The sequence below is a fragment of the Rattus norvegicus genome, chromosome 1, assembly GCF_021556685.1.
Source record: "Rattus norvegicus strain SHRSP/BbbUtx chromosome 1, alternate assembly SHRSP_T2T, whole genome shotgun sequence".
NCBI lineage: Eukaryota > Metazoa > Chordata > Mammalia > Rodentia > Muridae > Rattus > Rattus norvegicus.
In genome coordinates, this window is record NC_141534.1 from 91,573,936 (window position 1) to 91,595,326 (window position 21,391).

At 48.1% G+C, this 21,391-nt stretch overlaps 2 protein-coding genes across 5 annotated transcripts; one reads left to right on the forward strand and one right to left on the reverse strand.

Annotated features, from left to right (window-relative positions):
* Positions 1-760: 760 nt before the first annotated feature.
* On the reverse strand, positions 761-4,955 carry LOC120096890 (uncharacterized). Its single transcript, XM_087600015.1, has 5 exons — positions 4,734-4,955; positions 4,017-4,124; positions 3,556-3,634; positions 2,893-3,011; positions 761-1,552 (listed from the first exon to the last, which is right to left on the reverse strand). The coding sequence occupies exons 2-5, from the start codon at positions 4,081-4,083 to the stop codon at positions 1,512-1,514; spliced, it is 306 nt and encodes a 101-aa protein (XP_087456141.1). The 5' UTR covers positions 4,084-4,124; positions 4,734-4,955; the 3' UTR covers positions 761-1,511.
* Lypd10l1 (Ly6/PLAUR domain containing 10 like 1) lies at positions 1,489-16,419 on the forward strand. Of its 4 annotated transcripts, none has more exons than XM_087599991.1 (6): positions 1,489-1,695; positions 12,901-13,008; positions 14,316-14,456; positions 15,242-15,427; positions 15,517-15,648; positions 15,974-16,419. In XM_087599991.1, exons 2-6 carry the CDS (start codon positions 12,942-12,944, stop codon positions 16,198-16,200), a joined length of 753 nt encoding a protein of 250 aa, XP_087456117.1. In that variant the 5' UTR covers positions 1,489-1,695; positions 12,901-12,941; the 3' UTR covers positions 16,201-16,419. The 4 variants fall into 4 exon arrangements, with proteins under 4 accessions (XP_087456117.1, XP_087456137.1, XP_087456131.1 ...); XM_087600005.1 differs by having other exon boundaries at positions 1,542-1,695; positions 12,893-13,008; XM_087600002.1 differs by lacking the exon at positions 1,489-1,695 and adding an exon at positions 12,038-12,098.
* Positions 16,420-21,391: the final 4,972 nt, after the last annotated feature.

Here is a 21,391-nt window from a genome sequence, read left to right on the forward strand (position 1 = left end):
CAGGATTCAACTAATTTATATGCACACAATAAAACAAAAAAAATTATACCTTAATGTCATCTGCTGCTGTTTCTCCGCCTGAGTCAGCTAGCAGCCATTTTAATTTTTCCTCACTGCTTAATAAAAGATCTCTGTGCAAATGGATCTTTGGGTGTGGTTTGTGCCTAATCCTGGGTCTGGGTTGGACCCCCCACTGTGTGGAAGGTTTCCTTCAAAGTCTTCTCTATGGAAGACTCTAACATTTTCTGGACAAAGGGAGTGGTTGATTACTAGGGCAATATTGTCTTTTGGCAACATATAAAACATGAGAGACACCAGGACATCAATGTAGCACACCTTTGGGGCTGTGACTGCTGAGTGAGTTTTCAGAGAGTATTAACTGAGTGCGGACGACCCACCCTGAATGAGGGCAGGCACATCTCATGCCTGGGACCCACCATTCCAATCTCTCCATTGTGCATCCAATGACAATGTCTTGGCTTCATGCCCCTCCCCACACACACTTGGTGCCACGCCCCCTACCACAATCAGCTTTTACCCCACCAGGAAGTCTTCCCTCCATTAACCTGCTTTCTTCTGGTTTCCATCATGGCAGTGGAAACATTAATTCATCCCCTGAGGAGGATGTGTGGATGCACATGGACACCTCTGGGTCTCCAGATTTACTCTTCCTGACATGCCACATCTCAGCACTGTGACTGTCAGGTCTATGTTTTAGGGTCTAAGGCTCCCTGAAGGAAGACCCCATACTCAAACAGTATGCACTGGCAAAGAACGTTTATTTTGCAGAAATTTTGCAGGGGTCAAACATTCATGAAAATGATGCCACGTGTAGGTGCTCATAAGTCCCTTTTATGCAGGGCTGGGGGAATTTTCCAGAAAGATTAGCTCACCCCTAATAAGATTGGTAGGAGCAAAGCAGTGACATTAGTAGAATTCTGATTAGTTGCTAAGTTAGTTTCATTGCATTTGGTGAGAGCTTGAAGAGTTTCAGAGACCAGCTCAGTTCTGACCTTGTTATTCCTGCTGTCCAGCTGTCACAGGAGCTGTCTTCAACCCGGACATACCCTCCCTAAGTCAGGGTCACCACTGAGCAACAGCTTACTGTCACTCACTTCCTCTGAGAAGCTCAGTTTGCTTCCCAGGGAATAGGAAGTTTTTATTCCCAAGAGGTTTGCACTTCTCATTGGGCCTCTCCGTCCCCCTTTCCCAAGGTCTGAACCGCTGGTGCAGGGTTATACTGAGACCTAAGGACCACGAAGCTTTAGTGTCGAAATGTGGGCCTTTCTGTCTTAGCATCTCAGCTGTAAGGTGGGACAATGGATGCCTTAAGTTTCTTCTGTAACTGCTTCCTGCTGACATTAGGGCATTGCCCAAGGGGCCCAGGGAGGCTTAAGTGCTAGGCAATGGGGCATTCATCAGAAGCACTGGATTAGGTGACCCTGTGGAAAGGCAGGGGACTTTCTGTCCTCTGGCCTGATTTACATCAGTGTTGGAGCCAGCTGGGAACTTCATAGCTTCCTTGGGTGGAGTCCGTCAGCCAGGCGAGACACTGGTGAGGCAGATGCAGACCAGGGACAAAAGTGAAAATTGTCTAGTGGTTGGGGAAGGTGAGCAATCTCAAGAACAGGAAAAAATTTCTCATTTCAAGAACAGGCAGGATTACTCATCTGGAGTTCATCAGATCTGTGGCAGGTGGGTCCCAATTCTTACCATTGTTTTGATTCCCTGAAGCTTGTTTGAACTTTAGTTTACAAACAGTTGTATATTAGTGCTAGCCATCACAAGGAAATCCATATTTGGATTAAAATAAATGAATAGGTAGATAGATAGATAGATGGATGGATGGACGGACGGATGGTAGTTGACAGGTGTCTGTGAGACAGGAGTATGCTTTTGTTTTTTGTTTTTTTTTTTGTTATTTTTTTTTGTTATTTTTTTTTTTTTTTTGGTTTTTTTTTTTCGGAGCTGGGGTGGAACCCAGGGCCTTGTGCTTCCTAGGCAAGCGCTCTACCACTGAACTAAATCCCCAACCCCTAGACTCATGCTTTTGAGACCTGGTAAATCTATAGGTTTGGGTTAAAAGGCAGAAAACCTTTCTTCAGGTCAGAGGGTTAGATACACAGACTGAGCAGAGGTGTTTGTAACATGACAAGAAGCACCTCTAAGTCTCCATCCAGAAGACAGCCAAAGGGAATTTAAAACCTTCAGCTAGTGATGAAATTCTAAACAGCCAGTGCTCCATTAGCTTATTAAAATTTCACTGGTTAATGTTTAAATTCTGACCTTTTGAAATCTTAGTATAATAACAGCATGGGGGTAAATATGAATGATTCCCTTTTATGCATCATTCCTTATATTTTATAACTTGCATTAATATAACTTAAGATGCCTTCTTAGACCCTCTAATTTTTATAACTTGCCAACATTAAAACATCCTCCATTTGAAGTAATTTTTCTATCCTCTAAGTTTTCTCCTTACCCCTCCACATCCTCTAATCCTTAGTTTGTATCACTAACCTCAATCATTTCCTAGACCTTTAAATATTTTTAGAAGCTCTTATATCCTCAGACCTTACATAAACTTTTAATCTCACCTTTTTTACCCTGAGATGTGGGCAGCTAATTCTTGAGAGCAGTCATCTAATATGAAGCTTATGAACAAGGCAAACATGCTTGCCCTTTTAATAAGAGCTCTGGTAGTTTTATCTAACTAATGAATTGAGCAATGAACTAAGACGGTGGTGAATTACCTTGAGGTAAGGGGCTAGTTGCCTATTGTCTGGCTGTTAAGCTGCAGTTAGCTTAGATGTCAATGTGATCAGAGATCTGAGGAGGATACATTGTAACCTAAATAAATGTCTTATGTGTCAATTAATATGATAGATTTACCCATTGCCCAGATGGCCATCCCATTAGGTTCCTGTGATGTTGATGTCTTGGTTGGGGGCACAGGTCCCAGGACTGGATCAACCTTCAGCTGCCAGGCTTGGCAAATCCTAGAGACTTTCCTGTGGAGGAGAAAGCTGGGTTCTTCTTGTCTTAAGCAACATGTAGCAATCAATTTTCCCGGTGTCCTTTTGGTTCATGGTTAGATTAGGCCCTGGCAGCAGATGAAGCTTTAGGACAGTTTCACCAAGTGGTTAGGGTACCACAATCCAGGCGGTGTCCTCTGCTGTTGTGCCCTTTTCTTCTTGGAGACCTTGGGGATCATTGTTAGGATTTGGGCGTCTCTGTCATAGTAAGTTTAAACATCAAATGCCATACTCAGCAGATCTCTGTCTGGCTTGGGGGCTGTCACCTACTAGGATATCTGAGTTAGACAATTTTGTTCTTAGTTACCTGTTTCAAGTAGTACCTTAGAAACATAAAACAAGAGACTGAATAAAGCTTTATCTTGTAATTAACTGCATCTGCACTTGGCGTGACTTTAAATAGGTTTTTGAACTAGAGGATATGATGGTTCATAAGTTTATTTATTGACTATTAACTGATATTTCTTAATTATAGTAGATTGTATGAGACTAGAACTGTTATAGCACCCTTAAAACTTACGGTTTTTGAGGTTGGGGATTTAGTTCAGTGGTAGAGCGCTTCCCAGGATAGTGCAAGGCCCTGAGTTCGGTCCTCAGCTCTGAGAAAAAGAAAGAAGAAAAAAAAAACTTACGGTTTTTGATCCTATTTACACACATTCTAGTGTGACAGAACGACTCAAGGGAAGCCAAGAAGATGAGGAACACAGGGGACAACAATATGGTGGGCACCCATTATTGATGATGGGACAATGGAAGTGTAATCTGTGATTTCCTGACTGAACTGTGGGCAGGGTGCTGGTCCCCTACATTGGGTAGGTAAGCTAGGTGGTGTCAGACACAAGGTCCTCCTCAGGCCTTGCACATGGTTTCCTCCTCCCGTGTCTGCAGTTCTTTTATCCTCTGTTAAGAGACACTAAGTGATAGGTGGAACATTCCAACATTCAAATGACGATGTGACAATTGCTCTTGTTCTATCCTCACCTGAGCAGGGGACGAGGAAGCCCAGCAGAGAGAGGAGCAGGGCGTACTGGATGTGGCAGGCTCCCATGGCTTCTCTGAGACTGGGAAGGGCTGATCAGGACCTGGGAACTGATAAACTACAGGAGTGAATTCAACCAGACAGGGATGGGTTAATCCTTGTTTTCTGGCCAGGGCAGTTCTAGGGAACATAAGACAATTGCCCTGGGAGCCCTCTGATTTAAGCCTCTGTCAGGACTTCAAATTCTAACCAGAATCTTCTCAAGGCCTGAGCATCTCACTCCTCAGGATCCTGCTCTCCCCAACCACAGGTGCCTTTCTGAGAGCCCTGGTTTGTCTGTCCTAGGGGTGTGCCACTTAGGATCCATTCTCACAGCCCCAGCTCCCCAGGACCCAGGAGTCTAGTCACCCAGCTTCCTTCTTCAGGCCTCAGAGTACATTCCTCAGCCCTGAGTCAGGAAGGGGTGCAAACCCGGACCGCCTCCTTCAGTCATGGCTGGTCAGACTCCACATGCTTCCCTTAGGCACAAAGTCTAGAACTCAGCATGCTTCAAAGACCCAGGGAACAAACCCATCTTCTTGAGAACAAAGCCCTCTTCCATCAGATTAGGGTGTCTGTGACCCAGTTCTCTTTCAAGACTAAGACTTCATTACCAGTTTACCCTGCATCAAACTCAGAAGACCATGCCCTAGCCCTTGTCCCTGTGAATAACGACTCACACAGACTCTTCTCCCTCCTCTCCCCTGCTCCTTCTCATGGGCTTCTTTCCTCAGGGCTGGGGGATCTGGAAAAAAGGATCACTGGTCTTTTTTTTTTCTCTTTTCTTTTCTTTCCTTTCCTTTTCTTTTCTTTTAAAGCAGCAAAATCCGTTCTGGTTCCTGAATCTCCTCACCAGAATCTCAGCCTTAAAAGGCACTTCCATTTTTACTCTGACGTAACCTGTTTGCGCATGTGCGACTCCTCCCTAGACTGCCTAACCTCATAAGGCACACATGCGCAGAAAGGGAGTGTTGGGCAAGTTCAGTGTCAGTTGCTGTGGAGGTCATCCTCCAATCGCAGGATCACATGGTATCTAGGAGGACTCTGTGAGGAACGCCCTTAGCCTTCTCACTGGAGATGCTTCTAAATTGTACATATGAGCAGGGAGCTGGTGACGGCACAGATTGCCATCACAGATATTTACCCTCCTCAGTCCCGGGAAGATGAGCATTCAGTTTAGGCAGATGTCAATCATTTTATTCCATTTAATTTAGTGTGCTTGTGGGTTGACATACATGTGTCAAGTTGCACATGACAGAGGACAATTTGTTGAATGAGTTCCTTCTATCATTTAGATCCCAGGAATCAAAATCCGGATGTCAGGTTTGGCCACAGATGCCCTTTTGCACTGAGTTATCTTGCTGGCTCTGAGTTCTTTTGTTAAAATCTAAATGATATGTAGAAAATGTTTGTTTTTTTTTTTTTGCAAAACAAAACAAAACAAAAAAAACAAACAAACAGAAAAACCAGGGGCTGGGGATTTAGCTCAGTGGTAGAGCGCTTACCTAGGAAGCGCAAGGCCCTGGGTTCGGTCCCCAGCTCCGAAAAAAAAGAACCAAAAAAAAAAAAAACAAAAAAACAAAAAAAACCCAGAAAAACCAAACGTGTTCCTGAATTCGTATAACGTCCTTCCCTTGTGGAGTCCCTGAGCAGCTTCCTGTTAGAGCTGTTGATATGGTGGCACCTGTCAAAACATCAATACCTGTGCCTGCTCATGTCCCGAGATATCACCATAGGAGCTGTCCTCTGTGACACCTTCATTCCCTCCTCTGCCTACAACCTTGAAGAAATCCCACCTCAGAAGCTGTCATTCACAGGAACTGTCCAAAGTCTTGACACCTCCTCTCCAGCCCACCCAAGCATCCAACTGTGATGACAAAGCCGGCTGTGGCTGAGGTCTCTGCATCCCAACCCATGTGCCATGTACGCGCGTCTGAGGGCCAGCTGTCTGTATTGAGTGCTTTCTGTTTGCACTCCCCCTACTATTCTTAGGAGAAGGACTTATCTCTGTACACACTGGATGGGTGGAGAGTGTGTGAGGTCTGACTGTCTACATCAAAGTGCTGAATTTAAAATTACGTGCTGCCACGGCTGGCTTTTACATGGGTCTCATATAGAATGCTTTCCTATAAGTTTGCAAATTTACAGCATTCATGGCATTCTACCAGATTCAAGAGGTCCTGTGGCTTGATTGATTGATTTGTTACAGAATCTCATATCAATAGCTTTGGGTGATATGGAAGTCCACAGGTAGCCCAGGCCAACCTTGAACTTACGGTGACCCTCTGTCTTCTGCTTTACCTTGCTTCTGTTGGTCCAACAGGGGTGAGTGTCCAGGTCAAGCTCCTGGAAGTGACCTCTCACCCAGGCACATTGCTGTACGAAACTCCAGCATAAAACCCATTGCTACACTAATTTGGGCTTTGGTCGTATCTGTACTTTGTTGTGTCATTGGGAGTTAAGCTGGCTTGAGCACATGTGTGTGTTTAGTCCCCTAAGTAGAAGCTTTGTCCCAGCAGGATTGGTCCCTGATCAGGGGAAGAGTGAGTGCATGGTTCTGCCTTCTGGGCATTGAGGTGAGGCCGAGAAGCCCAAGTGGGAATGTCTGCAGAGGAAGTTCCAACATGGCTGTTCTTCCCTGTACGGTGTGCACCTGTGAGCTAAAATGGCGGTTGCATGGTTCTTGCTATGGGTAGTGAGACATACAACTAAGGCTGAGTCATGGGGATTAGGAGTGTCTGGGGAAGGATCCCCTTGTGTGGTATGCAGTGGTGTGCCTGCTTGATGAGTGGGGTCCACCATGCAAATATGGAGACACCCTGAAAACAGTTCAGAGTTTTAGAGGTAATTCCAAAGTCTTTGGGATGAGCGCACAGGGTCAATACTGTGGGCAAGCAGCAGCAGCAGACGTTGCCTGGCCAGTAGTGTGTTGAAGTGGAATTTTCTGGTTTCTTAGGAGATTCAGTTGTGTCATGTGATATTTTCTGAAAACTGTCCTATGAGAGGATATTTTGCTGAGAACAGACTCAAGATGTTTTTCTGAAGGCATCCTGGAAAAGAGGCATGTGATGCTTTGCTATAGCATTTAGGGGGAGGCACTGTTTCTGTAATAGGTTCTGGATTTGGTCAATAAAGAAGGCAGAAGCCAATTGCTAGGTGAAGGGACTTCTGGGTCCGAGGAAGAAAATAAGGGACACAGGGAAAGAGGAGGTCTTTAGGCCAGGCTTTGTAACAGTAGGCATGCCACAACCACGTAAGATCTTGGGTGGCTGGGAAAAGTGGTCTCTGTTGCCGGGGGATGGCTGAAATAGGCTAGCTGATAAGGTTAGGGCAAGAGTTTTTAGGGTGGGAGTGCCCAGCAATGGTGCTATCTGGCTAGTTTTTAAATAAAACTGTCTGGTGTTTTCTATCTGCAGAGCAAATGTGGTCAGAGAAGGAAAGCAGCTGGGGCAATAGCCTGTGGCTTGGCAAAGCTAGCTGGGGACAACCGGATTGACAAATCCGGAGTGAGGAGAGGCTGGGGCAGCCAATCTCAGAGCTAAGTCCGGAGTGCAGGCTTCGGCCCGGACAAAGGACCTCAGGTGTTTTTAAAATTACACACAAGAGTAGTTTGAGAGGACATGTGATGTTTGGAAAGGGCATGGATATAACCCAACACACAGTGGATTGCACTGAATTAGATTGCTTTGCCGAGCCTCAATTTGCTTAACCTCATAGGGAGAAATGCACCAGAGAACTTCCGGTGGTGTTCTGGCGGCTTCTGCAGACTCAGAATCGGCTGGTTGGCAAAGCCTCTTCTGGTCTCTTCTGGATCAAAATGCTAATTCCCGAATGGTGTTTGGGAGTGGATCACACTGCCCCTGCTGATTCCTGTGAATTGAACTGCTGATATCCTAACAGTGGGAATTGCATTTGCCACTAAGAACTATTTCTAAATGGGTCCACATCCTCCTTTGCCCTATTAATCTCTCCTTTCCACTACCTCTTGTGGGTGGTGGGCTAGAAGGGAGGTCAAAGCATTTAAGTGCACTTATCAAGCCTGCGGGTGTGGGTAATCATCCTCCCAGTCTGTGGAGGGCACACTTCCCTCCAGCAAAGGGTTATACTAGGTGGAGATGGTTTGCCCAGATAGGAACCCCCGCCCTGACCCCAACAGCCAGGTAAGATGGATGGAGAGTCAGCCCCTGAAAGGACAGGCATTGGCACCAGACACCCCAAGACCTAGTTGTCAGCACAAAGGAGATTTATTTACCCAGAGGGACAAAGGGCAGGGAATAAGGGACAAATACAGGGGATGAAGGAGGAGGGGAAAGGAGTAAGGGAGAAGGGGAAAGGGGTGTTTGTCCTGGAGGGAGAGTGGAACAAAAAGCTCCCTCTGGATAGACAGGCCATGGAAGTTTATAAAGGTACAAGGGGAAAGCCCTGCATTAGGGTGAGGAGCTTAACTGTAATTGAGCATGTTACAATCAAAAGTCTAGCTTTTGATTGCTAGACTTCACACTTCGATAGCCACATCTGCGGGTCAGCCTCAAGAGGAACAAGTGGCCCAATAAGAGAATAGATAGGTAGCTGGCTTTAGGGATAGAATCTAACAGTTTTTTGCAACAGGCAATAGGGGAAGGGCAAGGTCTGCCAGAGTCATGTTTGTCATGCTCTGCTCTGTTCTACTAGAGCCCTTTTGACAGCTACAACAACAGGTATAGGCGAGAAAGCCATTCATTTTGTACAGTAAGAGCGTAATGTTGGGAAACACCCAGAGGAGTCACTCTCCTACAGAGGATGTGTTATCGAACCTTAGCAATAAGAGGTTGGGAACAAGCCCCGGGACTTTAGGAATGGAAACGAGATCATGATCAGTCTAGGGTATGGTTGAGGAGGAGGGTTTTATTGTAGTTATGAGGCCAGAGGCTTCACGACTTAGACTGTAAGACCCGATTACTGAAGATGCCATGTGCTTTGACTGTAGATCATAAAGGACTTCATTATTGGAAACTCCCACCCTACTAGCTGGCTCCCCTGGGGCCTTGAACTTACTTTCCCTCTATGAATAAATGGAGTCTGAAAGTGAAATGGTACTATTTAGAACAAGTTTCTTTTGCTTGTTCTTTTTTAAAAAAAGATTTATTTATTTAATGTATATGAGTACACTGTAGCTGTCTTCAGACACACCAGAAGAGGGCATCAGATCTCATTATAGATGGTTGTGAGCCACCATGTGGTTGCTGGGATTTGAACTCAGGACCTCTGGAAGAGCAATCAGTGCTCTTAACCACTGAGCCATCTCTTAACCAGGGGAGATGGAGGCAGCGAGAGAGCTAATATTTTTCCACCAGCCTCAGACAGCCCCTCCCATCCAGGAGGGAGTACACCAATCTCTTCTGGAGCAGTTCCTGGAGGCCAGGGAGCCCTGTCCTCACAGTAGGACTATCTCAACCTTATCTAATGGAATGCATTTCAAGGACCCCTGCCCTGGTTTGTAGATACCTAGGGGTCGATTGAGCCCACCAGTGTCCCTCCTGTATGCCCCATCTCCATCGCTGTAACCCACCCTTTACGGAATGTATAAAACTGTACTAATGAGGATTGTTCAGGGTCGCCTCTCCTCACGAGGTAGGCAGACCCCAGCTCGCTGGAATAAGCATAATTCTCATGCTATTGCATCAGTCTCTAGTCTCATGTCTCATTCACAGGAGTCTCCTGTAATTAGGACTCAGGTCAAGTCTTACATTAGGAAGATCAAAACCTCAAGGCTGTCTTCTCTGGTGACACTGAGAGTTCAAGTCCAGCCTACACAATATGAAGCCTGTAGTGAAAATTTGGAGATTTATTTTTTTCTGAAAAAAAGCACAGATATCATGGGAACGAGTTGGTAAAGGGCTCGCCATGCAAGCAGGAGGACCTAAGCTCCAATCCCTAGTACCCATGTAAAAGCCAGGCTCAGCAGCACACAACTAAGTCCAGTGATGTGGGATGCAGGCATCCAGCAGGCAGTAAGGAGCCTTTCTCAAGAGACTAATGTGGAGAGTGAGAATAGAAAGCATTCGATACAGACGACTAGCCTTCACACGTGCACTATGGAAGTGTCGCACACATACACATGGGCTCCACAAAGCACACTTCTCTGGGAATCCTAAAGGGACATAATATTATTCCTACGTCATATAGCTGAGTGACCATTTTTGGTATTTGTAGCATCTGACTGGAGGGTCATTTTAGTCAGTAGTTCTACATATATTCTACACAAAACTAAGAGCACCACTGAGCCCCTTTCCCGTTGTGACATTGTTTCTATATAAAAATCCGAGCCTAAAGATACGGGTCCAGGTTCAATTCCCAGCCCCGACACAGTAGCTCAAAACTCTGTAACTTCAGTTCCAGGCTCTCCCATTCCCTCTCCCGGCCTCTGCATGTACTGGGCACCCAAGTGGTGCACAGACATACATGCAGGCAAACACCCACACACATAATAAAGATAAATAAATATTAACCCACGACATCATGGGCATTTCCCTATGTGATAACTCACAAAATATTATCACAAGGTCGATGCCTCCTTCCTTCGCAGCAAGGAGCTGGCAGCCATGTGAAACAGCATGAGTCCCTCTGAACCCACACGTTACAGCTGTGCCAAAGAGCAAAGAATCAACACTCTGGGTGCCTGGGGGACGCCTGCCCGCCTTCGATAGTCACTGCACCATTCACAACAGCAGCGAGCCCAGCAACACATAGACAGCGTGCTGTGTGAGGCACAGTCCTAAGCGGCCTCCCCCCACCTACGTAGCAGATGTGCACCTTGGTCTTCACGTGGGTTCCGAAGAACTGGAGCAGGGGCTGTCCCAAAAGCCGTCGCCTAAACGTGGGATATTAGCTAGGCTCCCTAGTCTGACCTCAAAAGGAGAGGAAAAGCCTTGCCTCCCAGAGACTTGAAGTTCCAGGTAGGGGATACTCAGGAGGGTCCCCACCCGCTCAGAGGAGAAGGGGAAGGGAATGAGGGAAGGATTGTGGGAGGGGAGGACCAAGGGGGCAGTGACCCGGATGTAAAGTGGATAAGTAAAAAAAAAATGTTCAGAAAAAAGAATGTGGGAATGAAGAATATTACATGAACTTAGAAAAACTTTCCAAGGACTCTAATTACTATATGAACTTTTTTTTTTAAACAAAAGAAGTGAGAATCAGGGAGATGACTGAGCACATGAAGACATCTGTCACAAAACCTGACACCCTGAGTTTGATTCCTGGGACTGACACGTGGAAGGAGAAAACTGACTCCCCAAATTGTTCTCAGTCATGTGCACCTTGACACATGTCATCAACACACAAGTACATAAAATAAAGTGTAATTTAAAAAAAAATCATGGGTCTGGAGAGATGGCTCAGTGGTTAAGAACATTGACTACTCTTCCAGAGGTCCTGAGTTCAATTCCCAGTAACCACATGGTGGCTCACAACCATCTGTAATGGGATCTGATGCCCTCTTCTGCTGTGTCTGAAAAGAGCAACAATGTACTCACATATATAAAATAAATAAATAAATAAATAAATAAATAAATAAATAAATAAATAAATAAATCTTTTTTAAAAAGATTAAAAGAAATCATATCTGTGTCTAATCTGAACGGTCATCTTCCCGGGCCTAAGGAGGGTAAACATCTTTCATGGCAATCAGTGCTGTCACTTGTTCCCTGCTCCTATGTCCAATTTAGAAGGATCTCCAGTGACAGGGCAAAGGGCGTTCCACACAAAGCCCTCTTAGATACCATGTGACCCTGGGATTAGGAGATGACCTCAACAGCAACTGCCACTTACCATTGCCTAGATCTCATTTTCTGCGCATGCGTACCTTCTAAGGCATGCTGTAATTGGCTTCTATGGAGACCAATGAGATGCAGCAACTCTCCAGGCTTATCCAATGAAGCCTTGCAATGAGTTCTCATCGACCAATGGGTCTTCAAGACACTTGCCTGCCTGAGGTTGCCACTTTGTTGCGCATGTGCAGAGGTTACTTGAGAGCACATCTGGAAGCGGCTTCAAAGTCTGAGATTCTGGTGAGGATATTCTGAAGCCAGAGAGAATTTGCCAGAGGAAAAGGAGCAGTAAGGGACCACATCCCTGAGCCCCGAAAAAAGAGCCAGTGAGGAGGACCATGAAAGAGGAGGAGGAGGGGTCCTGCGTGAGCCTTCAGTCTGAGGATGGTGGCTGTGTCTGGACTTCTTCTGAGTTTGATGAAGGGAAACCAGGCACTGAAGTCTTGGGGCTGAGGGAGAACCGAGCCCTAGACACCCTAATCTGAGGGAGGAGGGTTTTACTCTTATTGGGTTTGCTCCCTGAGTCTTCGAAGAGTGCTCAGTTCAGGATTTTATGATCCTGCATGGTGCTGAGGATTGTACTCCGAGGTGTGAAGAAGGAAGCTGGGTGACTAGAATCCTGGGTCCAGGGGAGTACGGGCTGGGAAAACAGAATCTAAATGCCACATTCCAAGGACAGCCAAACCAGGGCCCTCAGAATTCGAGTTCTGTTGGAGCTGGGTTCTGAGGACTGAGATGCTGAGGCCTTGAAAAGGTTCGGCTTGGGCTCTGAAGTCCTGAGGTTTAGTTAAAGCAGAGGGCTCCCGGGCCATTGTCCTGCATCTAGACCCTGAAGGAACACAGTCGCTGGGATCCTAGACTCAGGGGACCCAGAGCTGAGATATGCAGCCAGAGAGAACCTGAGGCACAGGAAGCCTGCTGGAACCTCCAAGTACTTAAGACAGACTGGCTTCCCAGTCTTATGTTCCCTAGAACTGCCCTGGCCAGAAAACAAGGATTAACCCATCCCTGTCTGGTTGAATTCACTCCTGTAGTTTATCAGTTCCCAGGTCCTGATCAGCTCTTCCCAGTCTCAGAGAAGCCATGGGAGCCTGCCACATCCAGTACGCCCTGCTCCTCTCTCTGCTGGGCTTCCTCGTCCCCTGCTCAGGTGAGGATAGAACAAGAGCAATTGTCACGTCGTCATTTGAATGTTGGAATGTTCCACCTATCACTTAGTGTCTCTTAACAGAGGAGAAAAGAACTGCAGACACGGGAGGAGGAAACCATGTGCAAGGCCTGAGGAGGACCTTGTGTCTGACAACACCTAGCTCTCCTACCCAATGTAGGGGACCAGCACCCTGCCCACAGTTCAGTCAGGAAATCACAGATTACACGTCCATTGTCCCATCATCAATAATGGGTGCCCACCATATTGTTGTCCCCTGTGTCCCTCATCTCCTTGGCTTCCCTTGAGTCGTTCTGTCACACTAGAATGTGTCTCCTCCTGCTTTTCTTCCAAGACCCTGTGAATGACCCCTGGCCTGTGGCACTGTATCAGGGGCATAGAGACAGGTGGAGTCACAGAGGAGCCTGGGGGCCATTCTAAGAATGCAGACGTCTTTAGATGTATCTTTGTTATTTTAAATTATATGTAGGGGTCTGCTTCTGTCTGTCTGTCTGTCTCTGCCTGCAGGAGGCTATATGCTCATATGTTCTGGGATTCAAATTCAGTACTTGGAAGGCAGTGAGTGTTATAACCCTGAGACAATGTTTCAACTCTTGAAGATGAGAATTTTATTATGGGGGAGATGGGGCCCTACCTGAAGTTTCAGCCTCCTCAGGGCTTCTCAGAGTTATTCGTGGGCCTGACTTTATTATGTAAGAGTTTATTATTAAGACTTTATTATTAAGAGTTTCCTATGGGCTTCTGGGGGTAAATACAGTGGGAGAGAAGTGAAGGGAGATCAGAGAGACCCACGAGAGGCAGGGAAGACCTTGTGTCATCCTGCAGCTGGCTGGAGGCATTAGAGGTGGGGACAGTGCTCAGGGTCTGCAGGGACTGCAGAGTAAGTCACAGGGTTTCCTGGGGACTGCGACATGGGCTGCAGAGAGAGAACTAGTGAGAATGGGGCAGAGCTGGGCTGGTGCAACTGGGGGAAGGAACCAGCTTTGAGCAGGAGGGGGAGGATGTGGGTGGGGTGGAGCAGAGAGAGTGCAGGTCTGGTTTGCAGGAGTGGAGCAGCTCAGATATGAGTAAATAGGCAGCCCCCACCCCCATGGTTCACAGAGAATAGTGGGAGTGCTTGGAGGTAATGAGTTCTGAGTCCCACCTTAATGCACGACAGGGAAGTCAGCTATTCTGTATGATGCCAGAGTATGATTCAGAATGTGATGGCCTCCCTTAGCCCAGAAGCTGCAGGGACAGTCTTGGTGTGCTCCTTGACTCTCACAAACCCTGGATTTTCCTCTCCACAGATATGCTGACCTGTAACAAGGGAATCATGGTGAAATTTGGCATTGGCTTCACTAAGACAGCAGTTGAGTGGAAATCGTTTGAGAACAACATAGGTGCACCTAAGGAGATATGTCAGGAGACACTCCTGCTCATAGATGTAGGTGCGTGGGCTCAGCTGGAGACCACAGTTCTGCACCAGGCAGGGCACATCCCTGCCCTGGAATCTATGCCCTGTAGTTTCTGCCCGCAAGCCTAGGGTCTACTGTCTCTGTGCCTTGTTCTGCTGAGCTGTGATGAGGGTTACAAGGAAGATCTGTGCTAATTAGAGGGAGACCCTGGACTTGAACCCTTGTACCACATGAACTGGGTGGGTGCTGGGTGCCTGCAGTGCCAGCATGGGGCTGTGGGTGGAGACAGCCAACTTCATCTGCAGCAACACAGGGAGTTCAAGAGCAGCCTGGACCAGAGGAGACTCAGAGCCCAGAAGAGAGAGGGAAAAGGGAGGTGGGGAATGGTGGGGAGGGAAGGAGGGAGAGAGGATGCTGAGTGCCTGAGTCCTGTTCTGCTAAGCCTGAGTCCTTGTGCAGCTCCACAGGGAGGTGGGGAGGAGAGGGAAGCAGAGCCCAGGGAGCCAAGTGTGGGGTGAAGGGCAGAGTGTAGAGAGAAACCCAGCAGGGGAGAGGAGATGCTGACCAGACTGAGGCTGCAGCATGGTGCAGGGGCTCAGGGGAGACAGTGAGGAGGGGCCTGGTAACAGGATCTGCAAGGGACAGAGCAGGGAGAGCCAGGTTTGGGCTTCAGTCTGTGGCAGACTCAGATCATGGTCTGTCCTGCTGTCACTGGGGCTCTAGTCTCCCTACCTAGGAGCCTCCAGGGTCCCAAGGACTGGGCATCTATTTCTCACCATTTTCCTTACATGCAGAGTTCTCATTCTGATCCCTCTTAGGTAATAAATCTCTCATATTGGGGAGCAAAGGCTGTAGCAAACCTGGGGAAAAGAAGATCAAAAATGTCCAGGTGTTTTCTGCTGGACCTGGAATAGTGGCTGCCTCTTATGCCCACTTCTGCGACACTGAACTGTGCAACAACGCTACCAGCACCAGAGTCCTCCTTGACTCCCTGTCACTTGCAGGTGTGTGACCCTGGCTCCCAGCCCTTGAAGGGACAGCCTATGGCTGCAGCTGAGAGCTCGTTCTACAGCTCCCACTTCTCTCTCCTCAGCCTCCTCTGATCCGGGAACCCTCCAGTGTCCTGTCTGCTTGCAGTTTCAGGGTTTTTGCACCCACAATTCCAACTTTGTCTTCTGTCCTAAGGGCACTGATTGTTACACTAGTCAATTGACACTCCGGGGAGGTAAGTGGTGAAAGCCTCATGCCCAGGATGAGGGAGACTGTGGCCAAGACTCCAGTGGTTCAGGAGGAGGGATTTGGACTCCTGGCTCCCAAGGGAGAGGGCAGTGGCCTGGATTCATTGCTGTATCAGAAGGAGTATGTTTTGAGACTAGAACTCCTGGGTAAGAGGGAAAACTCCTGGACGTGGACCAAGACTCCTGGGTGCACAGGAGGAGGGCTAGAGATGAGACTCCTGGGTTTCATTTTTTGTTTTTTGTTTTTTCTTTCTAAGTTTGCTGAACTATCTTCCCCTACCACTTACTTCTGATTTGATCTTTATCTTCTAGGTGAGCTCAATACCACTTTAAGCGTTGACGGATGCCTGGTCTCACCTGTCAAATACTTACTGAAAAAGCAAACTTCAGTTGGGATCTTCTCTGCTATGGAATTCCTCGAGTCAGAGACAGGGGATCCACTCTCACATGTACTTGTCCCTGGCACCCTCCTGGCCTGGATGTTAGGGCTCTGGGCTCTCCTCAGCCTTTTGTGTGCAGGGATTTGTCCTCTCAGCTGAACCCGTTCCTGGCCAGCCATACTCAGCCCTCCTCTGACTTCGTAACCCAAAGGCTGGGCACTGTCTGTCGGCCTGCACTGTCGGGTGCCCTCATCCCTCACCCACACATCCCTGCCTCCTCCTGTTTAGATATGGGAGCCGCTGAACTCACCCTGCTCCAGAGCAGACAACCACACATGGACCACACATGTGGAAAAATAAAGTTGCTGTTGTTTCTCCAAATCCTGGGTTTCTCTATGTGAGGAAATGAGGGCACACAGTGGGGTCCATGGCGAGTTGAGCTGCCAAGGCCTGGTTTCCATGGTGCTGTGTGGCCAAACTTTTCCTGGGGACTCAACAGTAACATCTACTCAGCCACACCGGGATTCCTTGCCAGTGCAATGTATGAATACCACCAAAGTCCAACTCGGTGAACCATGAGGTTTACAGTGGAGTTAATTCCAGGACTATGCAGAAGTCACCCAAAGACAGCTGTTTCACCAAAGCTTGCCCCGGCATGAGGGACAGCTCGCAAACCTGGGAACGTGGAGCACCCTGCACAGCAGGGAGCAGCTCCTGATGTTTGCGGGCGCCCTTGCCAGTTGCTCCAGTTGGTGTAAACCTCCTGCGGGCAGCTCGAATGGGTTCTGCTTCCAGACATCTGGTCTGGTGTCAGAGCCTCCTTTGCAGCTTGGCTTATCCTTGAGTCTTCTTTGCAGCTTTTATTATGTTCCCTTGCATTGAGGGCCTGGTGAATCTGTTTGGTTTCAGGGACTTCCTGAAGCTATTTTGAATTGTTTTCTATGAGTTTATTTATATATTCACTTTTATGTCCAGATCATAGTCCCTCTTTACTCCCAGCCACTCTCCTCACAAGGCCCCTTCCTAAAATCTCCCCTGTTCCTCACCTCTGAGAAGGGGAGGATTTCCCCAGGTATCAGCCCACGTGTGTACCTCAAGTCATTGCAGAATTAGGCACATCCTCTCCAACTGAGGCAAGACAAGGCAGACCAATCAGGGAATGAGATCCAAATGCAGGCAGCAGAATCAGGGTTAGCCCTTGCTCCCGTTGTTGGGGAGCTGCATGAAGATCAAGCTGCACATGTGCTACATATGTGTGGACAGCTCAGGTCTAGGCCTTGTATGGGCTTTGGTTGGTGGCTCAGACTCTGTGAGCCCCTAAAAGTCCTGGTTGGTTGAGTCCTTTGGTCTTCCTGTGGAGTTCCTATTTCCTCCAGGTTCCTCAATCCTTCTCCCAATTCTTCCATAGACGTCCTGAGCTCGGTCTAACATTTGACTGTGGGTGTCTGCAGCTGCGTAGGTGGCTGCTTGGTGGAGCCTCTAGGAAGACAATTACGCCAGGCTCCTGTCTACACGCATAACACAGCATCATTAATAGTGTCAGGGGTTGGTGCTTGCCCACGGGATGGATTTCAATTTGGGCCAGTCATTGGTTGGCCATTCCCTTAGTTTCTGTGACATCTTTCTCCCTGAACTTCTTGTAGGCAGGACAAATTTTGGGTGGAAGATTTCATGGGTGGATTGGTGTCCTTATTGCTTCACTCGGAAGGTCCTGTCTGGTTACAGGAGTTGGCCACATCAGACTCCGTATCCCTCACTGTTAGGAATCTCAACTAGAGTCACCCTCATAGACTCCTTAGAACCTCCTCCATCTCAAGTTTCTGGCAGCCATGGAGGGGTTGATGGGTGGAGGGAGGAGAGTGGAGGGGTCAGGTGCAGGGAGATCATGGGAAGAGGGCAGGGACAGTGAACCCAGGACGGTGGCATGTGGGGTGTGTGTGAGTCTTTGTTTTGCACTGTCTAACTTCCAGATTAGGAGGTCCAGCCTAGGCACGGGAACATGGGACTACATGATACATGGGTCACTCCAAGGCTCCTTCCCAACCTGGGGCCTCCCAGAGCCCTCTTGGTACTACAGCATGAAGGACGCACTGTGCCCTAGGAGGGCAGGAGGCTGTGTCCCTCAGCGTCTCTTGTGTGTGTGAATTTGGTTCTCTCCTTCCACAGTGTGGCTTCTGGGAGATTGACTGAGAGCATCAGGCCTGAGGGAGGAGCCACTGCCCATTGCCCACAGTGGCCATCTTACTGACCTGACTTCACAGAGCTTTAGGGTTCTCATTCTGGGCTGAAATTTGCCCACAGGTGGCTCTGTGGGGAAGGAGCAGGCAGTTCATATTCCAACCTCACTGTCCTGTCAGAACCCAGAAAGCAGTAGGCCGTCCCCATAGACCTGACAGCTCAGTGTTGAGATGTGGCATGTCAGGAAGAGAGAATCTGGAGACACAGAAGTGTCCATGTGCATCCACCATCCTCCTCAGGGGATTAATTAATGTTTCCTCTGCCATGATGGAAACCAGAAGAAAGCAGGTTAATGGAGGGAAGACTTCCTGGTGGGGTAAAAGCTGATTGTGGTAGGGGGCGTGGCACCAGGTGTGTGTGGGGAGGGGCATGAAGCCAAGACATTGTCATTGGATCCACAATGGAGAGATTGGAATGGTGGGTCCCAGGCATGAGATGTGCCTGCCCTCATTCAGGGTGGGTCGTCCGCACTCAGTTAATACTCTCTGAAAACTCACTCAGCAGTCACAGCCCCAAAGATGTGCTACATTAATGTCCTGGTGTCTCTCATTTTTTATATGTTGCCAAAAACCAATACTGCCATGTTTTTCAGCCACTTTTTTTCTTTGTCCAGATAAACGTTGGGGTCTTCTATAGACAATGACCTTCTGCATAGTGGGTGTTCCACCCCAGACCCAGGATCAGGCCCTAACCACACACAAAGTTTCACTTGCACAGAGATCCTTTATCAAGCAGGGAGGAAAAATGAAAATGGCTGCTCTCTGACTTGGGCGGAAGCAGAGCAACAAATGATTTCGAGGTATAATTTTTAAGGAGAGCAAAAGGGTGGTCTGCGTTGGCCTGAGGTAGGTCGTGGATTTTTGCCCCAGAGGCACAGAGGGCAGGGATAAGGCACAGAGACAGGAGCTGGGGGAAAGCAAATGGGGAAGGTGAAGTGGAGACACCTTTCTGCTTTGGGAAGTCAGTTTTGTCCAATGATGTTTCGCCGAGGCGTTGTGCCAGAGTCGGTTTGCATGAGTCAGTCTCTGAGGAGAGAGTGACGGTTAGAGCAAGAAAGGCAGAAAGAAGACACAGAGGCAAGAGCTGGATTTGGGGCTGCAGTCTCGAGTTTAATAAGCACAACTTCTTTATACCCCACTGTGCTGTGGGAAGCATAGCCAACAGGCTAGCAGAAACAATTGCTGACATTTACATGGGACATTTGTCCCTGTCCAGAGGCCTCCCTGTTCCTTCCACCGAGGTCAATAGAAGCCCAGTCCCTCGACTTGAGCCTCAGCTGTGTCTGCTATCGTTCCATGCACCAGCAGACCTGGAAATCCGCTTACCCACTTCCTGCCAGACCAGCGATCCCTGAACACTTTTGACCCTGCCTAGCGGGTGGACTTGTACTTTGCTTCATCAAAGCAGGCAAATGGCTCCCTACAGGGCACACAGGTGAAAGGACGTTTTGCTAAAGCAGAGGCATAAAAGTACGTCTTCCTGAAGAAGACGCACGGAAGGATGTTTTGTTATAGCAAACGTGGAAGGACGCATGATGTTCGGAAGGAATAGAGATATGACCCCACAGACAGTGGGAGCTCAAGCTCTGGTTTGCTTTGCTCCACCTCCCTAGTCTTTACAAACTGTACGCATGCATTGGTTGGTCTTACACTGTGTGGCTGAGCTCTGTTTGTGATGCCATAGAGAGACACTGGCCAGAGAACTTCTTGTGAGGTTTCTGCAGCTTTTCACGTCTTTTGTGTGGCCATTTGGAGAGCCTTGCAGTTTGCTATGGGGCTGCCCTTGCTGGTCGTGTGTGGTGACTGCAGCTGCTCATTCCCATTTGGTGTTTGCTACTGGACGTGAACTGCTGCTATCCTGACAATGAAGATTGGACTGGGCCCCAGAGAACTATTTCTAAATGGGTCTACTCCCCCCGTGTCCTAATAACTTCCCCCCCATTACCTCTGGTGTGTGGTCAGCTGGAGGGAAGGAAGAACACTTATCAAAGCAGGTTGAGAAAAATTTATGCCTACAGGAAAGGAAGGGGTGTTTGTCCCAGAGGACCAAGGACTGCCTGTGGACACAGAGGAGACAGAAGTGCCACACAGGAAAAGGGCAGTTCATTCAGCTAAAAGGGGGACCCCAGGTTAGGATGACATAGTTAATTTAAATTGGGCATGTTAGTTAGGTGAGCCATGGGGGCTTTCGAGTGCTGGATTTCAATAATTGGATTCTGGATCTTGGAAGTGAGCTCAGGAGGAGGAAGTAGATAAACAAGGGAATAGACCCTAGCAGCTTGCTTTAGGAATGTAATCTAAGAGGTTGTTTGGTTGGTTGGTTGGTTGGTTTTTTTTTTTTTTTTTTTTTTTTTTCTTGGTTCTTTTTTTTTTTTTTCGGAGCTGGGGACCGAACCCAGGGCCTTGCGCTTCCTAGGCAAGCGCTCTACCACTGAGCTAAATCCCCAGCCCCGGTTGGTTGGTTTTTAACAAAGCAGAGGGAACAGGAGGGAGGAACAGGCCTGCCAGAGCCACGTTCCCCCTCTAGAGCTGGCCAGACTGGCCTCAGACTTACTCTCCCATGAGCCATTGGTCCATCATCGTAATGTTATGCAGTAATCTAAATGTCCACCAGGAGTTCACAGGAGCAGAAGAAGAGGGCAGAGATTACAGAGAACAGCACCTCAGAACTGGGGTTAGGGCCCACACTATCAGAACTGCCTTTTACAAGACATCTTAACGCCCACCCCATCCTGTCTTGGCATCCCTTCCTGGGCTTCCATGCGTGCACCATCACATCCAACTACACAGAATTTCCTACAGATAGGACACCAGGATTCAGGGGAAACGCATGGTGCAGAACCAATGGACAGAGCCTGTATTTGAAACATGGTGTTGTGGCCGGGGAGACAGCTGTACAGTCAGAAGTTCATATATCCCAGCGCCCAGGTTAGATGGTCAGGACCATGCACAACCCTAGCTCTAGAGGCTCCAATCCCCTCCCCTGGACTCTGAGGGCACTGCACTCACATGCCCATGCCCACAGACAGACACAGACAGACACACTTAATTAAAAATAAACTTGAGAGGCAGAGGGATTGAAAGCTTAAGAGAAACAAGACTACACAGCAAAG